At 37.6% G+C, this 21,322-nt stretch overlaps 1 protein-coding gene across 1 annotated transcript in view; it reads left to right on the forward strand.

Annotated features, from left to right (window-relative positions):
• The window catches only part of SCN11A (sodium voltage-gated channel alpha subunit 11), a 93,543-nt gene that overhangs the window by 64,319 nt on the left and 7,902 nt on the right, over positions 1-21,322 (forward strand). The window contains exons 20-25 of the mRNA XM_059390530.1: positions 1,961-2,134; positions 7,453-7,554; positions 8,032-8,301; positions 8,960-9,013; positions 11,997-12,138; positions 19,509-19,609. Coding sequence (XP_059246513.1) covers positions 1,961-2,134; positions 7,453-7,554; positions 8,032-8,301; positions 8,960-9,013; positions 11,997-12,138; positions 19,509-19,609 — 843 coding nt within the window. The remainder of the gene's footprint in view (positions 1-1,960; positions 2,135-7,452; positions 7,555-8,031; positions 8,302-8,959; positions 9,014-11,996; positions 12,139-19,508; positions 19,610-21,322) is intronic.

Consider the following 21,322-nt stretch of genomic DNA (forward strand, 5'->3'; position numbering starts at 1 on the left):
TTTACTCTTATTCAAGTAATAGCGTTCTTTCATTTATTCCACAAATGATCATTGGTGTCTACCAAGCCCTGTGCTAGTCAGTGGGGAAAAATAGTGTTGTCAGAAGGTCAGGGGCACATGCTACCATCCTCCTAGTTGTCATCTGTGATCTGATGAGGCAAGTGTAGGTTAGGCAGAGGAAAAAAAGCACACAATGCAGAGGGTTCTAGGAGAAGGACTCAGGTCCTATTTCACTTTACATAGTTGTAGACAAATGGAAACAAGAAACATCTAATCCCTTGCCACTGTATGTGGTATATTGATCAGCAGTCTCAATATTACTTGCAAGCTTGTTAGAAATGCAGTCTTGGGTCCACCCCAGACCTGCTGAATCAGAACCTAAGTGCTTTGGGACTCATTAGAGTTAGGGAAACAAAATCTGAGCAACTGGGTAAAAATGGGAACTTTCTGGACAAGGAAGTAGTCTCATTATAATGTGGGAGTCTCCCAAGTTTAGTGGCTGATATTGATCTACTCTTCAATTGGACAAAGTGAGATCTGCTGAGCCAGGCTGTTGCTCAGCTTCCAAAATGAGAAGGGAAATGAGATTCTAATACCATTCAGATTTGCCTCTCTTCAAGCAGGCACACAGACCAAGTTCCTGACTTCCAGGAGCGTGGAGTCTAGTAGGGATGACAGATGGGGTCCAAACAATTATGGACAAGGGCCATAGTGATACACTCAGAAAAGCAGTGGATGACATGGGGCCATGCAAAGCAGGCCCCTAATTGTCTTGGTGGAAGAAGGAAAGTTTCCAAAGAAAATATTAACTTAAATGAAACTTTAACAGTGACAAGGAGCTGGCAGGGGACAGGAAGAGGTAGAGAGCCTTCTCCAATCAAAGGTTCACTTAGGAGCTGGAATTCAGACTGTTTTATTCTTTTGCATTTTTTTTTCCTCCAGGGCCATGGGGCTATGAGATTACCTAAATATCCAACAATAGGACCAATTTCGTTCTTGCCTTCAGTTTTTGCCCAAAGGTCTTGACGGGTTCAGTACCAGGGACCCTTATCATCATCATCTTCTTCTCCTCCCCCTCCCCCTCCTCCTCCTCCCCCTCCCCTTCCTCCTCCTCCTCTTCCTCCTCCTCCTTCTTCTTCTTCTCTTCTTCTTTCTTCTTCTTCTACTTTTTCCCATTTTCAGTAACTCTGTAGAGGCCAAAAGGACAGTTTCTACCCTAGTTATATAGACCCCTAGAATCACGTACACACTTAAGGTGAGGTGGATGTTTGGATGTAACATGAAAAACGGTCTCTCCAGAAGCTAGAATGTCTCACTTTCATGATTACGCTCAATGAATGTTTAATATTCAAAGTAATTTAGCCCTAGCCCAGAGCATCCCCAAATTTTGTGTGTCTAGGTACCCCAAAAATGGGCTCATACTTAGGGAGCACTGGAGTAAGTAAGTTTGGCTGTTTGTTATAGATTTTTGGCCTCAGGGTTGGTAAAATCTAGCTGAAGACTAAGGTGTTTGGAGCTAAGGTGTTATGAGCAATGAAGAGCCACTAAATAGAGCCACTAAGGTAACTAGGAGGATGATAGAGATGGAATATGCCACTGGGTGGTTCTGGAAAAGTTGGCATGATATTGTTAGCAAGAGTTGAAAGGGTCAGGAAGACCAGGAAATTATGTGGTGATCTGTTAGGAAGATATTTTCATATTCCAGGGATCAGTGATGAGAACCTAGGGAGATATTGTGGCAATAGAAGCCTAGAAATAGGATTTTCCTTCTTCCAGTTTTACTGACTCAAGGAATTTATTCCGCTGGGAAATTTCCTTCTTAATACCTTTTGAGCAAAACCTTGTCACCAAAAGAGATGCTAGTTTATTCAGATAAGGAAGAAAAATTTAAAAAGTAAGGTCAGCCAGTCGTTCTAAGCAAATATTCAACCTGGCCTATGGCTATGCTTTATCATTTCAGGTATTTGAAGATGTTGACCTTGAGAAAAGACCCAATATCAAAGAACTACTTAATTGTACTGACCATATTTTCACATACATTTTTATCCTGGAGATGGGTCTAAAATGGGTGGCCTTTGGATTTAGGAAGTATTTCACCAGTGTCTGGTGCTGGCTCGATTTCGTCATTGTGATTGTAAGTTTACCATCTCTGTTTTCCACGAAGGCAGGGGTTGGGGGAAGGGAGGGGAATATGCTTTTCCTGTGTGCCTTGTTTGGGTGCCTCTCCAAATACTTTTCTTCACCGTATTTGTAAGTAGTTGTCATTTATCTGTCAGCTGTCCTGCTCGTCCTAAGTCCCATTCCTCATACTGCACTTCATATTCCCACTACCCCAATAGTTTCCATGATGGCACTCATCCACTTCTCTCCATAAACACTGCTTATGTCTGATGTGTACCTAGAATAATTCTGAATGTCCCAACCTTCTCCTTCCAACTTTCTATTTTCTCTTGAGACTTCTCAAAGCAGGTCAGTGGCCAACAGACTAGGCTGGCCTCCCTCTTAATTGTCAAGCAACAGAGGATTATTCACATACATTCTTTCATTTAATCTGCACAACGATGTTCCCACCAGAGTTGTACATTACCTACCATATTACAGATAAGGAAACTTGAAGCTCAGATGGTCAGTAACTTGTTTCAGACGAAACTGGAATTCATACCTTGGTCTGTGTGATGTTAAGGTTGATAACAGTACACCACATTTATTCAGTGCTTTCTCTATGCCAGGTGTTCTGCCATATGCTTCATAAGCATTCTTTCTTTGTTATCACAACCACTCCATGCAGTAGATGCTACTACTTTTTCTCTTATACACAGGGAGAAACTAAGTAACAGAGAGGTTAAGAAACGTGTCAAAAATTGGCCAGCTAGAAGTAGTGGAGATGAAACTCAGACCTAGTAAGCCTCTCTCTGAAGTCCTTGATTTTAACCTCTATTCTTTCTACCATGTGCTAATTAGTTAGTCTTTGTCCCTGCTATTTAAAGAAGTAGACACGACAGATGCATAAGCATAAGCCGTGTGGTCAACATAGCAACTAGAGAACCCTAATGTTGTTAATGTTGTTGGTGGACATAAGTAGGTAGGTGGTTTGGGCATTTTAGAAAGGCATCAATGCTATGGGAGCTCCAACAGAAATAATAAAAAAGAATAAAAATAACACATGTCTATAAACCCTATCAGTTTCCAGGGTTATCTTATAGTATAGAGAAGAACCCATAAGATAGTGGACAGATGATTAGTATCTACATTCTAAGAAACCGTGGTCTACTAACCTAAACTCAGGAAACTGATCCTAAAATTATCTTGTCTGCTCTCTTTCTGTGTACCTTAGGCAAAATACTTCCTCCTTTTGATAAGTCTTCACCTTAATAAAAATGAAAGTATAGGCTACAAATTACCCAAATTAGACCAGATACAAATGGAAAACACGAATCTAACAATAGCCATTTAAAATATCAAAACAGTAGTTCAACACCACACTGTCAAAAAAGGACACCAGGCCCAGATGATTTTGCAGGCAAGTTTTACCAAACTTTCAAGGAATAGTGCTATATACTGAATGTTTGCATCTCCTTAAAATTCATATGTTGAAACCTAACCACCAATGTGTTTATATTTGGAGGTGGTACCTTTGGGAGATGATTAGGTTATGAGGGCAGAGCCCTCATGATTGGGGCTAGTGATGTTATAAAAGAGACCCCACAGAGCTTCCTCACCCCTTCTGCCATGTGAGGACACAGGGAGAAGAAAATTATCTATGAGTCAGAATGTGACCTTTCACCAGACACTGAATCTGCTGGCACCTTGATCTTGGAATATCCAGCCTCTAGACTGTGAGAAATTAATTTATGTTATTTATAAGCAACCCAGGCTTTGATATTCTGTTATAGCCTCCTGAACTAAGATAAACAGCTAATTCCAACCTTATTTAAATTGTTACAAAGAATAAAAAAAGAGGAAACTTGCACACTTTATTTGATGAGACAAATATAATCTTGGTAATAAACTGAATGGAACAAAAATGAGTAGAACAAGAAAAGAAACAATCTTGTAATTATTTATTTTTTATAAATCCCAGAGAAAGCACTTGATAAGTATGGTCCACTGTTACTATTATTAACATTAGTATCATATAGACCAAGGTGTGAATCCCAGTTACACCTGAAACAAATTGCTAATCCTCTGAGCTTCAGCTTTCTTTGTCTGTAACAGGGCAAATGATACATCATGCTACTTAATTCAGAACATTATTGTGCAGATTTTTAAAAATTAAAAAAAAATCTTAGAGAAAGTATGTGAGTGGAGGGGTCAGGGAGGGACAAAAGGAGAAAGAGAATCTTAAGCAAACTCCATATTCAGCACAGAGCCTGCCATGGGTCTTAATCTTAGAATCCTGAGATCAGGACTTGAGCCAGAGTCAAGAGTCAGATGCTCAACGGACTGAGCCACCCAGGCACCTTGTGAATAATCCTTTTATGTTGCTTGTTAATCAACATTATATAAAATGATCTTTATAGTTTTGAAGTATAAAAATAGAAATACAGCCACAAAAAAAAAATGTATCTAAATTCAACTATTTCAAATTGTAAAACCTTCGGTTTTTTTTATTCAATAGAATTATAATTATAAAGACAGGCTAGAACGTGGAGGTAGTACTTGCCACATGCATAACAGAAAATGATTATCTATAGTCTATAAAAACTCTCTACAGATCAATAAGAAAAAGACAACTTAGTGTAAGAATGGGAGAAAGACGGGTTGCTCAGTTGATTAAGCGATGGCCTTCAGCTCAGGTCATGATCCTGGAGTCCCAGAATCAAGTCCCTCATCCAGCTCCCTGCTCAGCAGAGAGTCTGCTTCTCCCTCTGACCCTCCCCCCATCTCATGTTGTCTCTCTCATTCTTTCTCTTTCAAATAAATAAACAAAATCTTAACAAAAAAGAATGGGAAAAAGGATGCAAACAGGCAAGGAAACACAAGTTACTAATAAATATATGAAGAAATACAAACTAGATTTATCACCAGTTAGCATAGAAGTGAATATTAAAATGAGAGGCTTTGTCATCAGACTGACAAAAAGAATTTTTTTTAAGGTTTTATTTATTTATTTGACAAAGAGAGATCACAAGCAGGCAGAGAGGCAAGCAGAGAGAGAGGAAAGGAAGTAGGCTCCCCGCTGAGCAGAGACCCCCCCCAATTCGGGGCTCGATGCCAGGACTCTAGGATCATGACCTGAGCTGAAGGCTCCAACCCATTGAGCCACCCAGGTGCCCCAGACTGACAAAAATTTTAAAGTTAGATAATTTCTAATATTAAGAAAGACATTACAAAATGGAATCTCTAATCACTGCTAACAACTTTGGTAACAGTTATTTTAGGGAAAATTTTGCACATTAAGTAAAATTACAAATGAGCCCAATTTATTATCCAGAAATACCACTTCTAGTTATACATCTATGGAAAATTCTTGTGTATGTATGCAGGGAAAGTGCACACATCTGTCCAGTCTGTTGTTCATAATAGTAAAAAATTGGAAATAACCTAGATACTCACTAAGGGGGAATGGATCCATAAAATATGAATATTTCTATGCCATAATTTTTTAAAGTTAAAAGGAACAAACCACAAGAATATATCAAAATGGTGAATGTCAAAACAGTACAGAGTAATAAATGAAAGTTAGATAGAAAAAAGATAAAATCAGCAGAAGACTTCCCACCTTAAGAGTACTATAAAGTGGAAAAAAATGTGGGTACTTTTATGTCTGCATGTCTCATCAGTGTTTCCCAATTTGATGGAATAGAGACTGAGGATAATTTTATCAGGCGAAAAGGTATACAGTGTCCCTCTAGGGACCCTTTTTCCCCACCTGTGATAAGAGTTATTTGGTAAAGCCAGAAGAACTGCTAAACTGTGCAATCATTTTCCCTCTGGCTAGGAACTAGGTAGAAGGAGATATTTGTGGGGGGCTGCTGAAATAACTCCCAACAGATAATGCTATTACAAACAAAAAGCCTATTTTAGAAAACCTTTGTAAAAAAAAAAAACCATTTATTTATTTATTTATTTATTTATTTATTTATTTATTTATTTATTTGACAGAGAGAGAGCACAAGCAGGCAGAGAGGCAGGAAGAAGGAGAGGAAGAAGCAGGCTCCCTGCCGAGCAGAGAGCCTAACGTGAGGCTCGGTCCCAGGACCCAGAGATCATGACTTGAGCCAAAGACAGTTGCTTAACTGAGCCACCCAGGCACCCCTGGAAAACCTTTATAAACAAAAGCATTTTGAATTGATGGTGATTTTTAAAAATTAATTATACATTTAAAATTTTTATTATTCTGCCATATTAACTCACTTAATTTCTCTCAATTTGCTAGTATTTTACCACTATGATGAGATTGGCAAGGGTATGATTTTAGATAATAGTGAACTCTGATATCAGCGTAGTCAGTCATATGATAATTCACTTCCTGTCCGGCTGAACAACGCTTCTTTCAAGTTGAACCTCTGCAGGCTCTGCATAATCAGTAAGAATGACTAGAATCTGCAAATAGTGGTCTTCAACATAAGCTCATTATGTTTAAGTTTCAGTTTAGTGTATTTGTAGAACTTTCTAGTCCTTAGTCCTGACCCATTGGGAAGAAATATGCTGGGAGAGAAAATTTAATTCCTCCAAAAAGGGGCATCTGAGTGAGGGGGACTATTAGCAAATAGTTTATTATTTTGTTGTAACTTTTTATTATATCATTTCAAACTTACAGAAAAGTTGCAGGAAATAACCCATATACTCTTTCTCCAGGTTCATTTCATTAGTTATTAACATTTTAGTTATTAACATCTGCTTGTAATTTTCTCTCCATTTTCATTCTAAATTGCTTGAGATTAGGTTGCAGTCACCATACCCCTTTACCTCTAAACAATCCAGTGTGTGTTTCCTAAGAAAAAGGATATTGTCTTACACAGTCACAGCACAGTTATCAAAGTTAGGATATTTAACATGACTCAATAGCAAAACCCATCTCCATTTTCAAATTTCATCAGTTGTTTCAACAAGGTCCTTTATGGTTAATCCTTTCCATCCATCCACAGTGGCCTCCCCTCTCCTCCCCCCAATCCAGGATCCAATTCAGGACTCAAGTGACGTATTATTGTCATGTCCCTTTGGTTTCCTTTAACTCACAACAATTTCTCAGCTTTTATTTGTCTTTCATTAAACAAATAAAGTAAATGCATTGTCCTTACTTGTATGGGCTATAGGTTTGACAAACAAGGAGAAAAATAGCATCTTCTCTTGCCATCCCACTTCCTGCAAGGGCTTGCTGCTTTCTGTTTCTGGATAATCCACTGAAGGCACCGTGTGTCTGACTCTTAGAATGAGGGCTGCCAGTCCCCCACTGGCTTCCCTGGAAACCAAGTCAGGTGCACTACCTGTGGCTTCTCTTCCCACCAGGTCTCTGTGACCAGTCTCAGTGACTTAACGAGCTTGAAGTCTTTCCGGACCCTAAGAGCCCTGAGGCCCCTGCGAGCATTGTCCCAGTTCGAAGGAATGAAGGTACCTTCTTCAGGCAGATGGGAGGAAGGTCAGCTGTCAGGGAAAGGTGGAAAACCAACTGCTCTTCTTGGGCTGGGCTTCCCTTAAACTGCCAAGCATTTCCTGGGCTCCTTCCTATCCAGTCCACTGCTTAGAATTTGAGAGATGGAGAAAAATTTAAGATATAACATCCATTCTGCGATAGCCAAGATGGGCTCTGGTTTCCCTTTTCAGTCCCAGGGTAGGTGTCCTATATCGGTAATACTGTCATCAAAGTACACTTCTCAAGTGATCCTTGGTGACAACAGAAGGGACCCATTATGTAAGGAGCTAAGAGCAAGGCTTACCATAGGAAGCAGGGTTGGGGTGGGTTGGAAGTAGAAAGTAAAGACAGAGCTCCAAGAGATCCAGTCCCCACATGTCAGGCCCACCCTGAGATCTAGAGCTTGATGAATCCCATGCATCTGTTATGTATTTCTTCTGTTTTGTTTTTTTAAGGTGGTAGTCAATGCTCTCATAGGTGCCATACCCGCCATTCTGAATGTTTTGCTTGTCTGCCTCATTTTCTGGCTGATATTTTGTATCCTGGGAGTAAACTTCTTTTCTGGAAATTTTGGAAGATGCATTAATACAACAGATATAAACGCAGTTATAAATTACAGCACTATTGAAAGCAAAACTCAGTGTGAAAATGGAAATTTATCTTGGGTCACCCTTCCAGTCAACTTTGACAATGTGGGAATGGCTTACCTCGCCCTGCTGCAAGTGGTAAGTGCTGTTTGTGTGTTTTTCACTGTGAGGACAGAAACCTTAAAAGAAGCATAAATCATTTCTCAGTTTAATAAAAGCACAGTGACTCCATTGAGATAGTAGAATCAAATCCCAGTTCCCCATGTGGAAACCAGTGCCCTTTGGAATTGTTCCCCATTAAGCATCTCCAGCTTTACCTCCAAGAAACCTCAACCTCCATACAATGCCCCTTTCCATCTTACCCTGTCCTATATGGTACTACCATCCAGAGTTCCAGACAGAGAGAACTGGAGCCTCAGATGCAAAGCCATACCATTAGCAGTAGTTCTCTTTTGGAAGTCAATCCCCTGGTCAAACCACAGTTGCTAGGTCTTCAACAGACATTGCAAACATGTGGTATCAGAAGAGCCTCAGCCATGCTCTTTCTGGCAGTTGTTATGCAGCCTCTTTAGAAATTTTTAAGGCAGAAGTTTCCTTTTAAGAAAAGCTTTTCATCTTGTGCAAAGGAAGAAGAAAAAAACCCCAAGACACCTGTTTTTTAATTCCCTCCTACAGTTCTTTTATCTGGACATTCTGTCCTGGACATTCGGTCCTGGGCCTTGCTTGCTGTTATAGGGCACTTCTCTGTTGATAGCAAGTCTGTAATTATGTTCATGTTTATTTGCTTTTGTTACAGGCAACATTTAAGGGCTGGATGGATATTATGTATGCAGCTGTTGATTCCAGAGGGGTGAGATTTTGTTCTACCGTGTTCTAGAGTGCTAGGGTCAAATCAGGGATATCATGACTGCATAGACAGTATAGAACTTCCCACATCATATTTCCATCAGCCAATGTTCTTTGCTTTGTTTTCCTTGGGACAGTGACTATGAAACAGGGATAAAAGAGGTTCCTTTTCATCCTTCCATGAGTATTATATCTTATCTTGCTCCAAAGTCCAGTCCTGTTTCTCCATAGTAACCAAGGAGTAACATCTTATGGAGGAGATGCAGCCAAAAACAACAGAATCACAGAATGCCTTGATTTTCCTCTCTTACTTCTTTTCTAAATGGGTATCAGGCAGAAACCAAATTTCAAACAGTGCTAGTCCTGAACCATGTGAAAACCTTACAGCTAGACTAGGGTCTGATAAGAGATACCTTCCAATGGCTCCAGGCTGAGAGACTAAATGGGTTTCTGGTGGTTGCCAACAACAAAATTCTAGTTAAGTAAGAAGTAATCATGGATTCTGAAAGTTGGAAGAGTACTCAACCATCTGGTCCATTTCTGTGTCCCAGTTGGGAAAACTGAGAATTGGAAAGGAAGAGTGTTGCCCAAAACCATGGAGTAAGCAAATGGTTGAATCAAGAATGGAATCAGCATTGTTTATTTTTTTCCTGTAATCACACGCATGATGCTGTTCTGTTTGAGAGTCTGCAGAGTTGATGCCTGGCACATAGTAGGTATGTGAGCTTATAGTGGCAGTGGAGGTAGTATGAGAAGTGGGTTATTTTTTTTAATGTAAGCTCCATGCCCAGTGTGCAGCCCAACATGGGGCTTGAACTAATGACCCTGAGATTAAGACCTGAGAGCTGAGATCAAGAATCAGATGCTTAACTGACTGAGCCACCCATGCATGCCAAGAAATGTTATAATTGTAGTATTAGAGACATTTTATAACAAAGACAGCATTTTAAATATTTATGTGTTTTTTCTGTTGTTGTCTTTTGAATATATGACTTTCACCTTAGTTTAACTTAGGCATCAACGTGCCTTGAGGTGGAGATGGGGAGGAAATCTTATGCAGATGTATTCAGGAAGAAGTGTGTGGCTTACATGTTCCCTGAATGAATGGTAGGTGGATGGAGGTGTGTGGAGGGATGCCCCTCCTGTTGCTGGTCATGGGACAGTATAGCTGGTGTGTATGTACTGACTTCTAGCATGATGTTGCCCTGGTCTGTGTAGTCATAGAGATTCTTCCTGGTCTCAAATATTGGTGAAACCATGGGCCTTTCTCCCCACTCAATTCCTCCTGGCCTCAAGCACTGACTTGCTGCCATGTCCTCTACATAGTCCCCTGGCCAGCAGTCTACTCCCATCTCTTGCCGAAAGCCTATCATGGCAGGCCTATGGCTATTGACTTCATGTACAACTCTCATGAAAACTGAAAAATTTGAGAGGCTCTCTCTGTCTTTAGCCTCTTAAGTCATCCTGCCTGTGCAGTATTTCCCAGGCCTTCCCAGTGCAGCTCCCTTTTAGAAAAATCCAGAATTTGAGCAAGAATACCCTCTTTGTACCCCCATGTTCCCTTCAATTTACTGGGTCCCAAGTCCATTCTCCAAACCCAAAGAGGCTGAATCAAGATACACATCTCGTGGCTCTGATGTTCTCTGTCTGTCTCTCTCTCTCTCTCTTTTCTTTTTTTCTGACAACTCCCTAGGTACAAGTGGGGTGATCTTTTATCCTTTCCTCTTCCTATCTGAACCTCTCTTTGCAGGACTTTAATCTTGTTTTAAATGTCAGAGGCTGATAGTGATTCTTTCCGTTGTGTTGTTTCTGTGCTAATGCCTTCCCTAATGCAAACAAATGGACATCTCAAGCCAACTGGGACTAAGGTCATGTACTCTTCAAGGCAAAAGACAAAAATATTTTCAAATATAACCTTCATAATCTCACAAAACAAACTGAGGGTTGCCGGGGGGAGGGGGTTTGGGAGAAGGGGGTGGGATTATGGACATTGGGGAGGGTATGTGATTTGGTGAGTGCTGTGAAGTGTGTAAACCTGGTGATTCACAGACCTGTACCCCTGGGGATAAAAATATATGTTTATAAAAAATAAAAAATTTAAGAAAAAAAATATATAACCTTCATTGCATTAGTCCGTATGGTGGTTGTTGAACAACAAATATCATAAAAATATTCAACAGGTGACAGAGCCGTCAACACTCATAGCTTTATCTTTGAATGTGATCTGGAGAAAGAAAAGAGAAATTGTCCTGTCCCCTATGCCCCACCTGCAAAAATCCAATGATAATGTGAAGAACTTGGATGAAAAGAATTTTGGATGCTTTTGGTTATACTTTGAGTTGGGGGAACTTGGTTGCAGTCCATTTTTGTGTCTGTTATACAGTTTGACTATTCATTCACTCATCCATCCATCCATCCATCCATCCATCCATCCACCCAAACATTCATTCAATGTGTATTGAGAATCTGCATGTCACAAAGTATACTAGGCCCTAGGAATTCAAGAGTGACAGGACACAAGCGTAGACCAAATACAACAGTGAGCTCTAATAGGAAGGACGTTATCATTCATCAAGAGTTGGTAGTCAGTCACCTGTGCCTGATGGGACTCTGCCCCTTCTCCAGTGGCCTCATCTCCAGTCTGGCTCCCTCCAGTTATGTGTCCATATAGACATCCTAGACAGTCTCTCAAAAAAGACATGCATTCACGCCGTTCCCCTCTCTTACAACCCTTTTATGATTCTCCATTGAGTAGAAGAAAAAGTCTAACCCTCATGTCACATGTCCTCCCTATTGCATGGTACCAGTCAAGCTCCTCTAGGGGAAACTGAAAGAGGGTTTCCCTGGAGGAGCCATGGCTGTTCAGGACCCTGAGTAGTTAATGCTACTGCTGAGAAACACTTTGGTCTTCCAGATAAGGCAGTTAAGATGGATTATACTTTTCTCCAGTAATTGTTTTCTTTTCTTGTTTAAAAAATCCCTAACAGGAAGATCTACAGCCAGGGTTTGAGGAGAAACCAGAAAACTATCTTTTCTTCGTGGCTTTTATCATCTTTGGTTCATTCTTTACTCTGAATCTTTTTATTGGTGTTATTATTGACAACTTCAACCAACAGCAGAAAAAGATAAGTATGGGGGTTCCCTGATTAGGTATTTTTACCTCTCTTTTCCAAAGGGAACACAGTTTTAATGGATGGAACACAGTTCTAACCTAGATTATTGTGCAAAATAACCTTATCATCTACATGGGAACAAAGTCACCTGGAGAAGATTCTTGAAGATATGCCTGGAAAGAGACTGAGAACAGCTGGGTTTTATTAAATCATTGTTTTTACTTTCCATTCTACCCTTTTAAATGGAGGGCATTGTTAAACCCAACAGAAAGACAAGTACCAGGATTAGTATTTATGACACTAGAGTCATATTTTAGTAACCTTTCAAGTATACTTTGTTATCCAGGATAAAAAGAAAAATTGTCTTCTTCCAGCAAACTTGTGTTCTGGCTTCCAACGGATTTATTGAACTTGGAAAGAAGATGTTTGAGAAAGCAGTGGGCTTTTTTTTAGGGAGTTTTTTTTCTTCATTCATTGTAAAAGCATACTTATTTTTTTCTGATTCTGTATTTCATAGGGGATTTATAGTAAATGTGGAAACAAAGAAAGATTAAAAAAGATTTTAATCACCCGTAAGGTGACCACAAAATGGTAACAATTTTAGATTAAGCTTCATCATTTTGACATACTCTCTTACAGTTACTTTCTCACTAAATATATATGTATTCCTTGTACATGATTGAGATTACATGATACTTTTAATTTTGTAGTTTTCACCCTTCCCCATTAGTTATGAGTCCGTGTGATGAAGTCATCTTTGTTATAAGAATTTTTAGGGCTAAATTGCATCCTATATTTTGGATAAATAATAATTTATCTAAATCATTCCCTTCTTTTTGGACATTTAGATCATTTCCAAATTCCTTGCTCTTCTAAAACAATCATGAACATGCTTGAAATTCTCTCTGTATCTGTGGTTATTTCCTTAGGATAGGTTTCTAGAATTTGAGGCATTAAAGATAAATATCGTCAAATAACCTTTCAGAAATGCTGTGCTAGGTACTCTCCTTTTGCAAGATGTAAATATGCCTGTTTGCTCTGTTCTCAACATTCTTAGTTTTATAATTTTAATGATCTTCTCCAGCTTGATGGTAAAAGTGTTATCTCATTGTTTTAAATTCATTTATTTGGTCATTTGTGAGGTTATACACTTTTTTCACAGATTGATAGCTGTAAGTATTTCTCCCCTTGTCTCTTTTTTTAAAGTTGAGATTGTCATCTTTTTCTTATGTTTTCAAATATTAAGTCTAATTTGTGACTTCTTATATTTCTATAATAACATTTTAATTTATAGACATTAGGGTTTTTAATGGAGTCAGATTCCCAATCTTGTCCTTTTTGGCTTCTTCTCTTACATGTAAGAACTAAATCTCAGAATCCTAAAATGGGGTAACTAAATATTCACCTTTGGTTTTCCTAATTGTTCTTATGGCTCTTTTAAATTTTTCTTAAACTCTTGCAATCTATCCAAAATGTATCCTGATACTGATCAGCCTCCTTAGTATCTGCTGGGCGAGTCCTTCATTGTCCTTCTGTAACTACATTGCTGCTGTCATTTGGAAGTGTGCTCTGTAGAGTCACCTCTGTAATATGTAGCTTGATTGCAATCAGTCCCTGCAATTTGGATGTCAGGCCTTCTGATTTTCGATGGAAGTTTACATTTGAAATCACTGTTTTGATCAGGCTGTGGCACTTGGTTTTGTTTTGCTTTACTTTTCATTACAGAAAATCTCCATCATGCACAAGAGTATACTAAAATGAACCTACAAGACCCATCACCCAACACGTTTATTGACTTAAGAGCATCTTCATGGCACCTATGCCCTTATCCAATCCTGCCACCAGATTTTTTTTTAAGAGAACAAATGACATTACACTGTTTTACCCACAGATATTTCAAAACATATCTCTTTTTAAAGGTAACCACAATTCCATTACCACACCTAAAAAATTTAACACGAATTCTCTAGATTTGTCAAATATCAGGTCAACATTCAAATTTCCTTGAGTCTTTCATTTTCTTAAAATATTTATACATTTATTCATTCTTTGATCAATTGATATTCTTTTTAAGTCGGGATTAAAATCCGGTCCTCCCATTTGACAAATTCCTTGCTCTCTGGAATGACAAGATACTCCAAGTTAAATCATACCACTTTTGTGCCAGATCAAGAATCAGCTGTTTCTCTAAGGGGTTCTGCTTTTGGGGGAGGTGGTATTCCAAGATCACACCCTGAAATGCTCATTGTCTTTGCTTCAATGCTTTTTGGACAGAGCTACTTCAAATTTATGACTTCAAAGAAATGTATATGAAAATATGAATACTGGTCATTCAAGTTCAGATCTACAAGATTTTCACTTAACTTCTTCTCTAATAATGATCTGTATCTCCTCTTTTCCACACTGAGAAAATTAATTCTCATGGGCACAAGAAATAATAGAATTAAAATTTTTCATAATTACTCCTTTTTGTTTTATCCCCCAACACACACATAGGACAGTATCAGAATAATAATATTAATATGTACTACCATGAGGAAAGTAATTACTGAAGACACTTGCATCTGCCAGGCATCCTGAAATGACCTGGTTAACTTCTAAGGATGCATTTTTTTTTAAATCACAAAATTAATTTTACTGTGGTACAATATATATAACATGAAATTTGCCACCTTAAACATTTTTTGTATACATTTCAATGATAGTAAATACATTCATAATGTTATCCAATGATCACCACTATCAATCCCCATAATTCTTTTCATCTTGTAAAACTGAAACCCTATACTTATTAGACAATAATTCCCCATTTTCCTTCCCACTTGGCAGCCACCATTCTACTTCTGTTGCTATGAATTTGACTGTTCTAAGGACCTCCTATAAGTGGAATCATATAGTATTTGTTTTTTTGTGATCGAGTTATTTCACTTAGCATAATGTCCTCAAGTTTCACCCATGTTGTTGCATATTTTTAAATTTCCTTCCTTACCACATTTTGCTCATACATTCATCTGTTGATGGACACTTGGTTTGCTTCCACATTTTAGCTATTGTGACTAAAGCTCTTGTGAACATGAGCGTGCAAATATGTTTGAAACCCTGATTTCAATTCTTTCAGATATACATCTAGAAGTATAATTGCTGGATCATATGGTAATACTATTTTTCAAATTTTTTAGGAACTACTGTACTGTATTCCATAGAAGCTACCATTTTACATTCCCATCAACAGTGTAATTCTGATTCTCTTCATGCTCATTAATGCTTGTCTTCTCTTTTTCTGATAGTAGCCATCCTAATGGATGTGAGGTGGTATCTCATTTTGGTTTTTATTTGTATTTCCCTAATGACTAGTGATGTTGAGTGTTTTTATGTGCTTGTTGGCTATCAGTTTATCTTTTTTAGAGAGATGTCTACTCAAGTCCTTTGTCAATTTTTGAATCAGATTGTTTTATTTATTTGTTTGTTTATTTATTTATTTAGACTATAACTGACACATAATATTAATTTCAGATGTATGCATAGTGATTTGACAAGTTTATATGTTATGGTAGGTTCATCGCAAGTGTAGTTACCATCTGTCACCATGCAACACTATTACACTATCACTGATGATATTCTTTATACTTTTTAAAGAGATTTTATTTATTTATTTGACAGACAGAGATCTCAAGTAGGCAGAGAGGCAGGCAGAGAGAGAGAGAGAGAGAGGAGGAAGCAGGCTCCCTGTGGAGCAGAGAGCTCAATGTAGGGCTCAATCCCAGGACCCTGGGGTCATGACCTGAGCCGAAGGCAGAGGCTTTAACCCTCTGAGCCACCCAGGCACCCCTATACTGTGCCTTTTGTTCCCATGACTTATTCATTCCATGACTGGAAGACTATACCTCCCTCACCGCTTCATCCCTTTTACCCATCCCCCACCTCCTTCCCCTCTGGCAACTGTCTGTTGTTCTCTGTATTTATAGGTCTGGTTCTGCTTTTTGTCTGTTTATTTATTTGTTTTTAGATCCACATATGAGTGAAATATGGTATGTGTCTTTTTCAGTCTGACTTATTTCATTTAACATAATACCCTCTAGGTCCATCCATGTCTCAAATGAAATTAATTCATCCTTTTTATGGTTGCATAATATTCTTCTGTGAGTATATGTGTGTACATGTGTGCACATGTACATGTGCATGCACATGTGCACACACATGTATACCACATATTCCTTACCCAATCATCCATCAGTGGACACTTCTTTCATGTTGTAGCTATGATAAATGAGGCTAACTATAAAGGGGCACACGTATCTTTTCAGATTAGTGTTTTCATTTTCTTTGGGTAAATGCCCAGTAAAAGAATTATTGGATCGTATGAAGAACTTCCATATTGTTTTCCACAGTGACTGAATCATTCTGCATTCCTACTAATAGTGCATTCTCCATGTTCTTGCCAACACTTGCTGTTTTTTGTGGTTTTGATTTTAGCCATTCTGGCAGGTGTGAGGTGACATCTCATTACAGTTTTGATTTGTATTTCCCTGATGATTAGTGATGTTGAACACCTTTTCATGTATCTGTATCTTCAGGTCCTCTGCCCATTTTTAAATTAGATTGTTGAATTGTATACATTATATATTTTGGATATTTACCTCTTACTGGATATATCATTCGCAAATATCTTCTCCCATTTAGTAAGTTGCCTTTTGTTTTGTTGATCATTTCCTTCGCTATGCAAAAAGTTTTTATTTTGATGTAGTCCTGATAACTTATTTTTGCTTTTGTTTCTCTTACCTCAGGAGACATATCTGGAGAAATGTTGACAAAATCCCATACTCATTCATGATAAAACTCTTACTAAAGTGAGTTTAAAGGGAATAGAACTCAACATAATAAAGGCCATATATGAAAAATCCATAGCTAATATCATACTCATACATTCATCTAGGAAAAAACTGAGAGCCTTTCCTCCAAGATCAGGGACAAGAGAAGGATGTTCACTCTTGGCACTTTTATTCAACACAGTACTGGAAGTCCTAGCCACAACAATCAGACAAGAAAAATAAAAGAGTCATCCATTTTGTTAAAGAAGAATTTACACCATCATTATTTTCAGATGACATGATACTATACACACAAAATCCTAAAGACTCCACCAAATACTACTAGAAGTAATAAAGGAGTTCAGTAAAGCTGTAGGACACAAAATTAATATGCAGAAATTGGTAGCATTTCTGTACACTAACAATGAAGTAGCAGAAACTACTCAAACAATTCCGTTTACAATTGCACTTAAAAGAATAAAATACCTAGGACTAAATTTAGCCAAAGAGGTGGAAGACCTATACCCTGAAAACAAAAACACCAATGAAAGAAATTGAAGATGACACAAACAAATGGAAAGATATTCTATGCTTGTAGATTAGAAGGCTTAAAATTGTTTAAATGTCCATACTACCCAAAGCAATCTATAGATTCAATGCAATCCCTACAAAAATACCAGCAACATTTTTCACCAAGCTAGAATAAATAACACTAAAATTTGTATGGAAACACAAAAGACCCTGAATAATCAAAGCAATCTTCAGAAAAGAAGAACAAAGCTGGAGGAATCATAGTTCCAGATTTTAAGATACGCTTCAAGCCTGTAATAATCAAAACAGTATGGTACTGGCACGAGAATAGACACATAAGTCAATGGAACAGAATAGAGAGGCCACAAACAAACTCATATAGTGAATTAATCTATGACAAAGGAGGTGAGAATATGTAATTGGTAAAGAACAGTGTCTTCAATAAATGGTTCTGGGAAAACTAGATAACTGCATGTAAAAGAATGAAACTGAACCATTTTCTAACACCATATACAAAAATAATCTAAAAATGGATTTAAGACCTAAGTGTGAAACCTGAAACCATAAACATTCTAGAAGAGAACACAGGTAGTAATTTCTCTGACACTGGCTGTTTGGGTTTTTTGTTGGTGTTAAATTTTAAGAGTTTTCCATATATTCTGATTAATCCCTTATCAGATATATGATATATAGATATGTTTCCCCATTCTGTGGATTGCCTTTTTACTTCATTGATAGTATCTTTTGATGCACATAATTTAAAAATTTTCATGAAGTCCAATTTATCTATTTTTTCTTTTGTTATCTATGCCTTTGGTGTTATATGAAAGAGATCATTGCCAGATCTAGTGTTGTGAAGTTTTGCTCTATGTTTTCTTCTGAGTTTTATTGTTTTAGAGCTTACGTTTATGTCTTTCATGTATTTTGAGCTATTTTTTTTGTGTGTATGATGTTAAGTAAGAATTTAACTTTATTCTTTTGCATGTGGATATCCAGTTTCCTAGCACCACTGTTGAAAAGACTGTCTGTCCTAGGGCTGAATATTTTTGGTCTAAATGGTAGTGGTGAAAATTCAAACCCCACACTGTTATCAAGGCAGGCCTGGGTTCACAGATTGTCAGGAAAGACTGGGTTTTTACCCATAGGCCAGACTAAGACAGTTTCCTTCCTGTCTTCCACTGCCTATTGACCGATTCTGTTTTCTTCTTCACCCTTTCATTGATAGCACTTAAGAAGGAGTCTCAGATTCATGTGGGACCTTGGCATAAGCCCACAGACTTTTCCTCATGATTCCGTTGTAGTTATTAAGGCCCAAGATTCTAGTTTTCACAGAGAGTAGCAAATGCTCTTAGGCCAACAGTGGCTTCAGGATAATTTACTACTCTTTGATCACTGTTGATTTTCAGACCCTCGAGATCTTCCTTACTTTTGTGCAAGTTTAGCTGTACATTTTAAAAGAATTCTGTTCTAATTTACCCAGCATTTCTAGATATTTTACTTCCTCCTAAAATTTTCAGAAATGAAAATTCTTATTCATATATCTTTGTTCTTGTTCAATAATGAAAACATTTAAAGCTCTCTAAGTTTTTTTTTTTTTTCATAAGAGTGGGTCTGGAAAATTTTATGAAATTTTATTAAAAGATATATGCTTTAATTCATTTATTTAGGAGAATTTTAATTGCCATTTGGTCAGATTTTTGTTTAAATTTTTATTACTAATATCTATTTTTCTTGCATTGTGATTTGATTTATGTAACCTAAAATATAGTTTTTTAAAGGTATAGTGGGTGTTTGCAAAGAGTGTGTAATCTTTGTTCATATTCTAAAAACTAATATATAGCTGGTAAAAGTTACATTTTTTCTCTTTTCTTTAATTTAAATCTTATTTCAGCCCTCCTATAGAGAGTCCAGTCTCTTTGCTTCCAATTGGAATTTTAGGAGTTGTTGATAGAATGTAATATAACTTTGAAACTACTTCTGAAAGTTCAGATCTTGTTTCCAAAAAACTTTTAATAATAATTAGCTCTCATCTTCTCCATATACTTAGGTGGCGAAGACATTTTTATGACAGAAGAACAGAAGAAATACTATAATGCAATGAAAAAATTAGGATCCAAAAAACCTCAAAAGCCCATTCCAAGACCTCTGGTGAGAGCAATTGATTCATTCTAAATACATAGATCCATTAAGTGGTCTTGAGCTCAGATGTTTGCAGTGCTGTTCTTTATTCTTTAAGTTTATAGACACTATCTAAGAAATCAACAAAGACCCAGACACACTGATGTCTGGCTCAAGTCCTTAGGAAAATTAGACATTTGAATTCAATAACAAGAACTTGAGCAACACCTTTCATTTGCTTTCTGGTGAGCACACAATAGGTGCTTAGTATATACTCATTGTAATGATGTAAACTTAATAGTTTGTTTTAACTAAATTTTTTTCTTATTTTTAAAGTCCTACAATATAGTTAACATACAGTAGAATATTAGTTTCAGTGTATAATGTAGTGATTCATTCAGCACTTCCATACATAACCCCGTACTCATCATGACAGGTGCACTCCTCAATCCTCCCCCAACCACCTCCCTTCTGGTAACCATCAGTTCTCTATAGTTAAGGTCTATCTCTTGGTTTGCCTCTCTCTCCACCCCCTTTGTTCATTTGTTTTGTTTCTTAAGTTCCCTATATGAGTGAAATCATATGCCATTTGCCTTTCTCTGACTTATTTCACTTAGCATTATTCTCTCTAGCTCCATCCACATCATTGCAAATGGCAAAATATCATCCTTTTTAATGGTTGAATAATATTCCATCTTATAACTACCACAGCTTCTGTACCCATTCATCAGTTGATGGACACTTGGGCCTTTTCCATAACTTGGCTATTGTAGATAATGTTGATGTATATATCGCAGTGAATATATCCCTCTGGATTAGTATTTTTGTATTATTTGGGTAAATACCCAGTAGTGTGACTGTTGGATCTTAATGTAGTTCTATTTTTGAGTTTTTGAGGAAACTCCATACTGTTTTTTCCACCAGTTTGCATTCCCACCAACAGTATATGCATGGTCCTTTTTCTCCACATCCTCACCCACACCCGCTGTTTCTTAAGTTGTTGATTTTAGCCATTCTGACAGGTGTGAGGTAATATCTCATTATAGTTTTGACAAAATATTGACCAATTAAAAATGTATTTATAATATCTTTTACCAACTTTTCTGGTGTGAAGTCTTAAGTCATGCATACTGGCTTCCACTTCACCAGTATTTATGATAAAAGTTCTATATCAGGAGTTGACCCAAAAAAAGGGTCAGATAGTAAACATTGCAGGCTTTGCAGGCCACATGGTCTCTGCTGCCACTGTTCAGCTCTGCCATGTAACACAAAAGCAGCCATAGATAGTACAGAACAAATGTGCATGGTTGTGTTCTAGTGCAACTTGATTTATAGTCACTAAACTTGGATTTCTTTAATTTTCACATGTCAAAATTTTATTTTCCTTTTGAGTTTTTTCCCAGACATTAGAAAATGTAAAACCCATTCTGAACTCACAAATTATACAAAAAACCAGTAGTGGGCCAGATCTGGCCTACAGGATATAGTTGGCTGACCCTTACTCTCAATGAATCTTGCTTATCAAGTGCTCCAAAGCTGCTTCGTGTTGTGGTCTAATAGAAGAGCTAGAACTTGATCACATCAGATTATAAAGTAATACACTAGGCATAGTTGGTTTCTAACAGGTAATTTTGAAGGTTTTCAAGGCAGGAAGGGTCAGTGGGGAAGTTCGGGATAGCAGTATGGAAGAGGAGCTTGATATCCAAAGCATGTATAGGCTTTAGAGATTTTCATTTGAACATG

The sequence above is a fragment of the Mustela nigripes genome, chromosome 2 (genome assembly GCF_022355385.1).
Source record: "Mustela nigripes isolate SB6536 chromosome 2, MUSNIG.SB6536, whole genome shotgun sequence".
NCBI lineage: Eukaryota > Metazoa > Chordata > Mammalia > Carnivora > Mustelidae > Mustela > Mustela nigripes.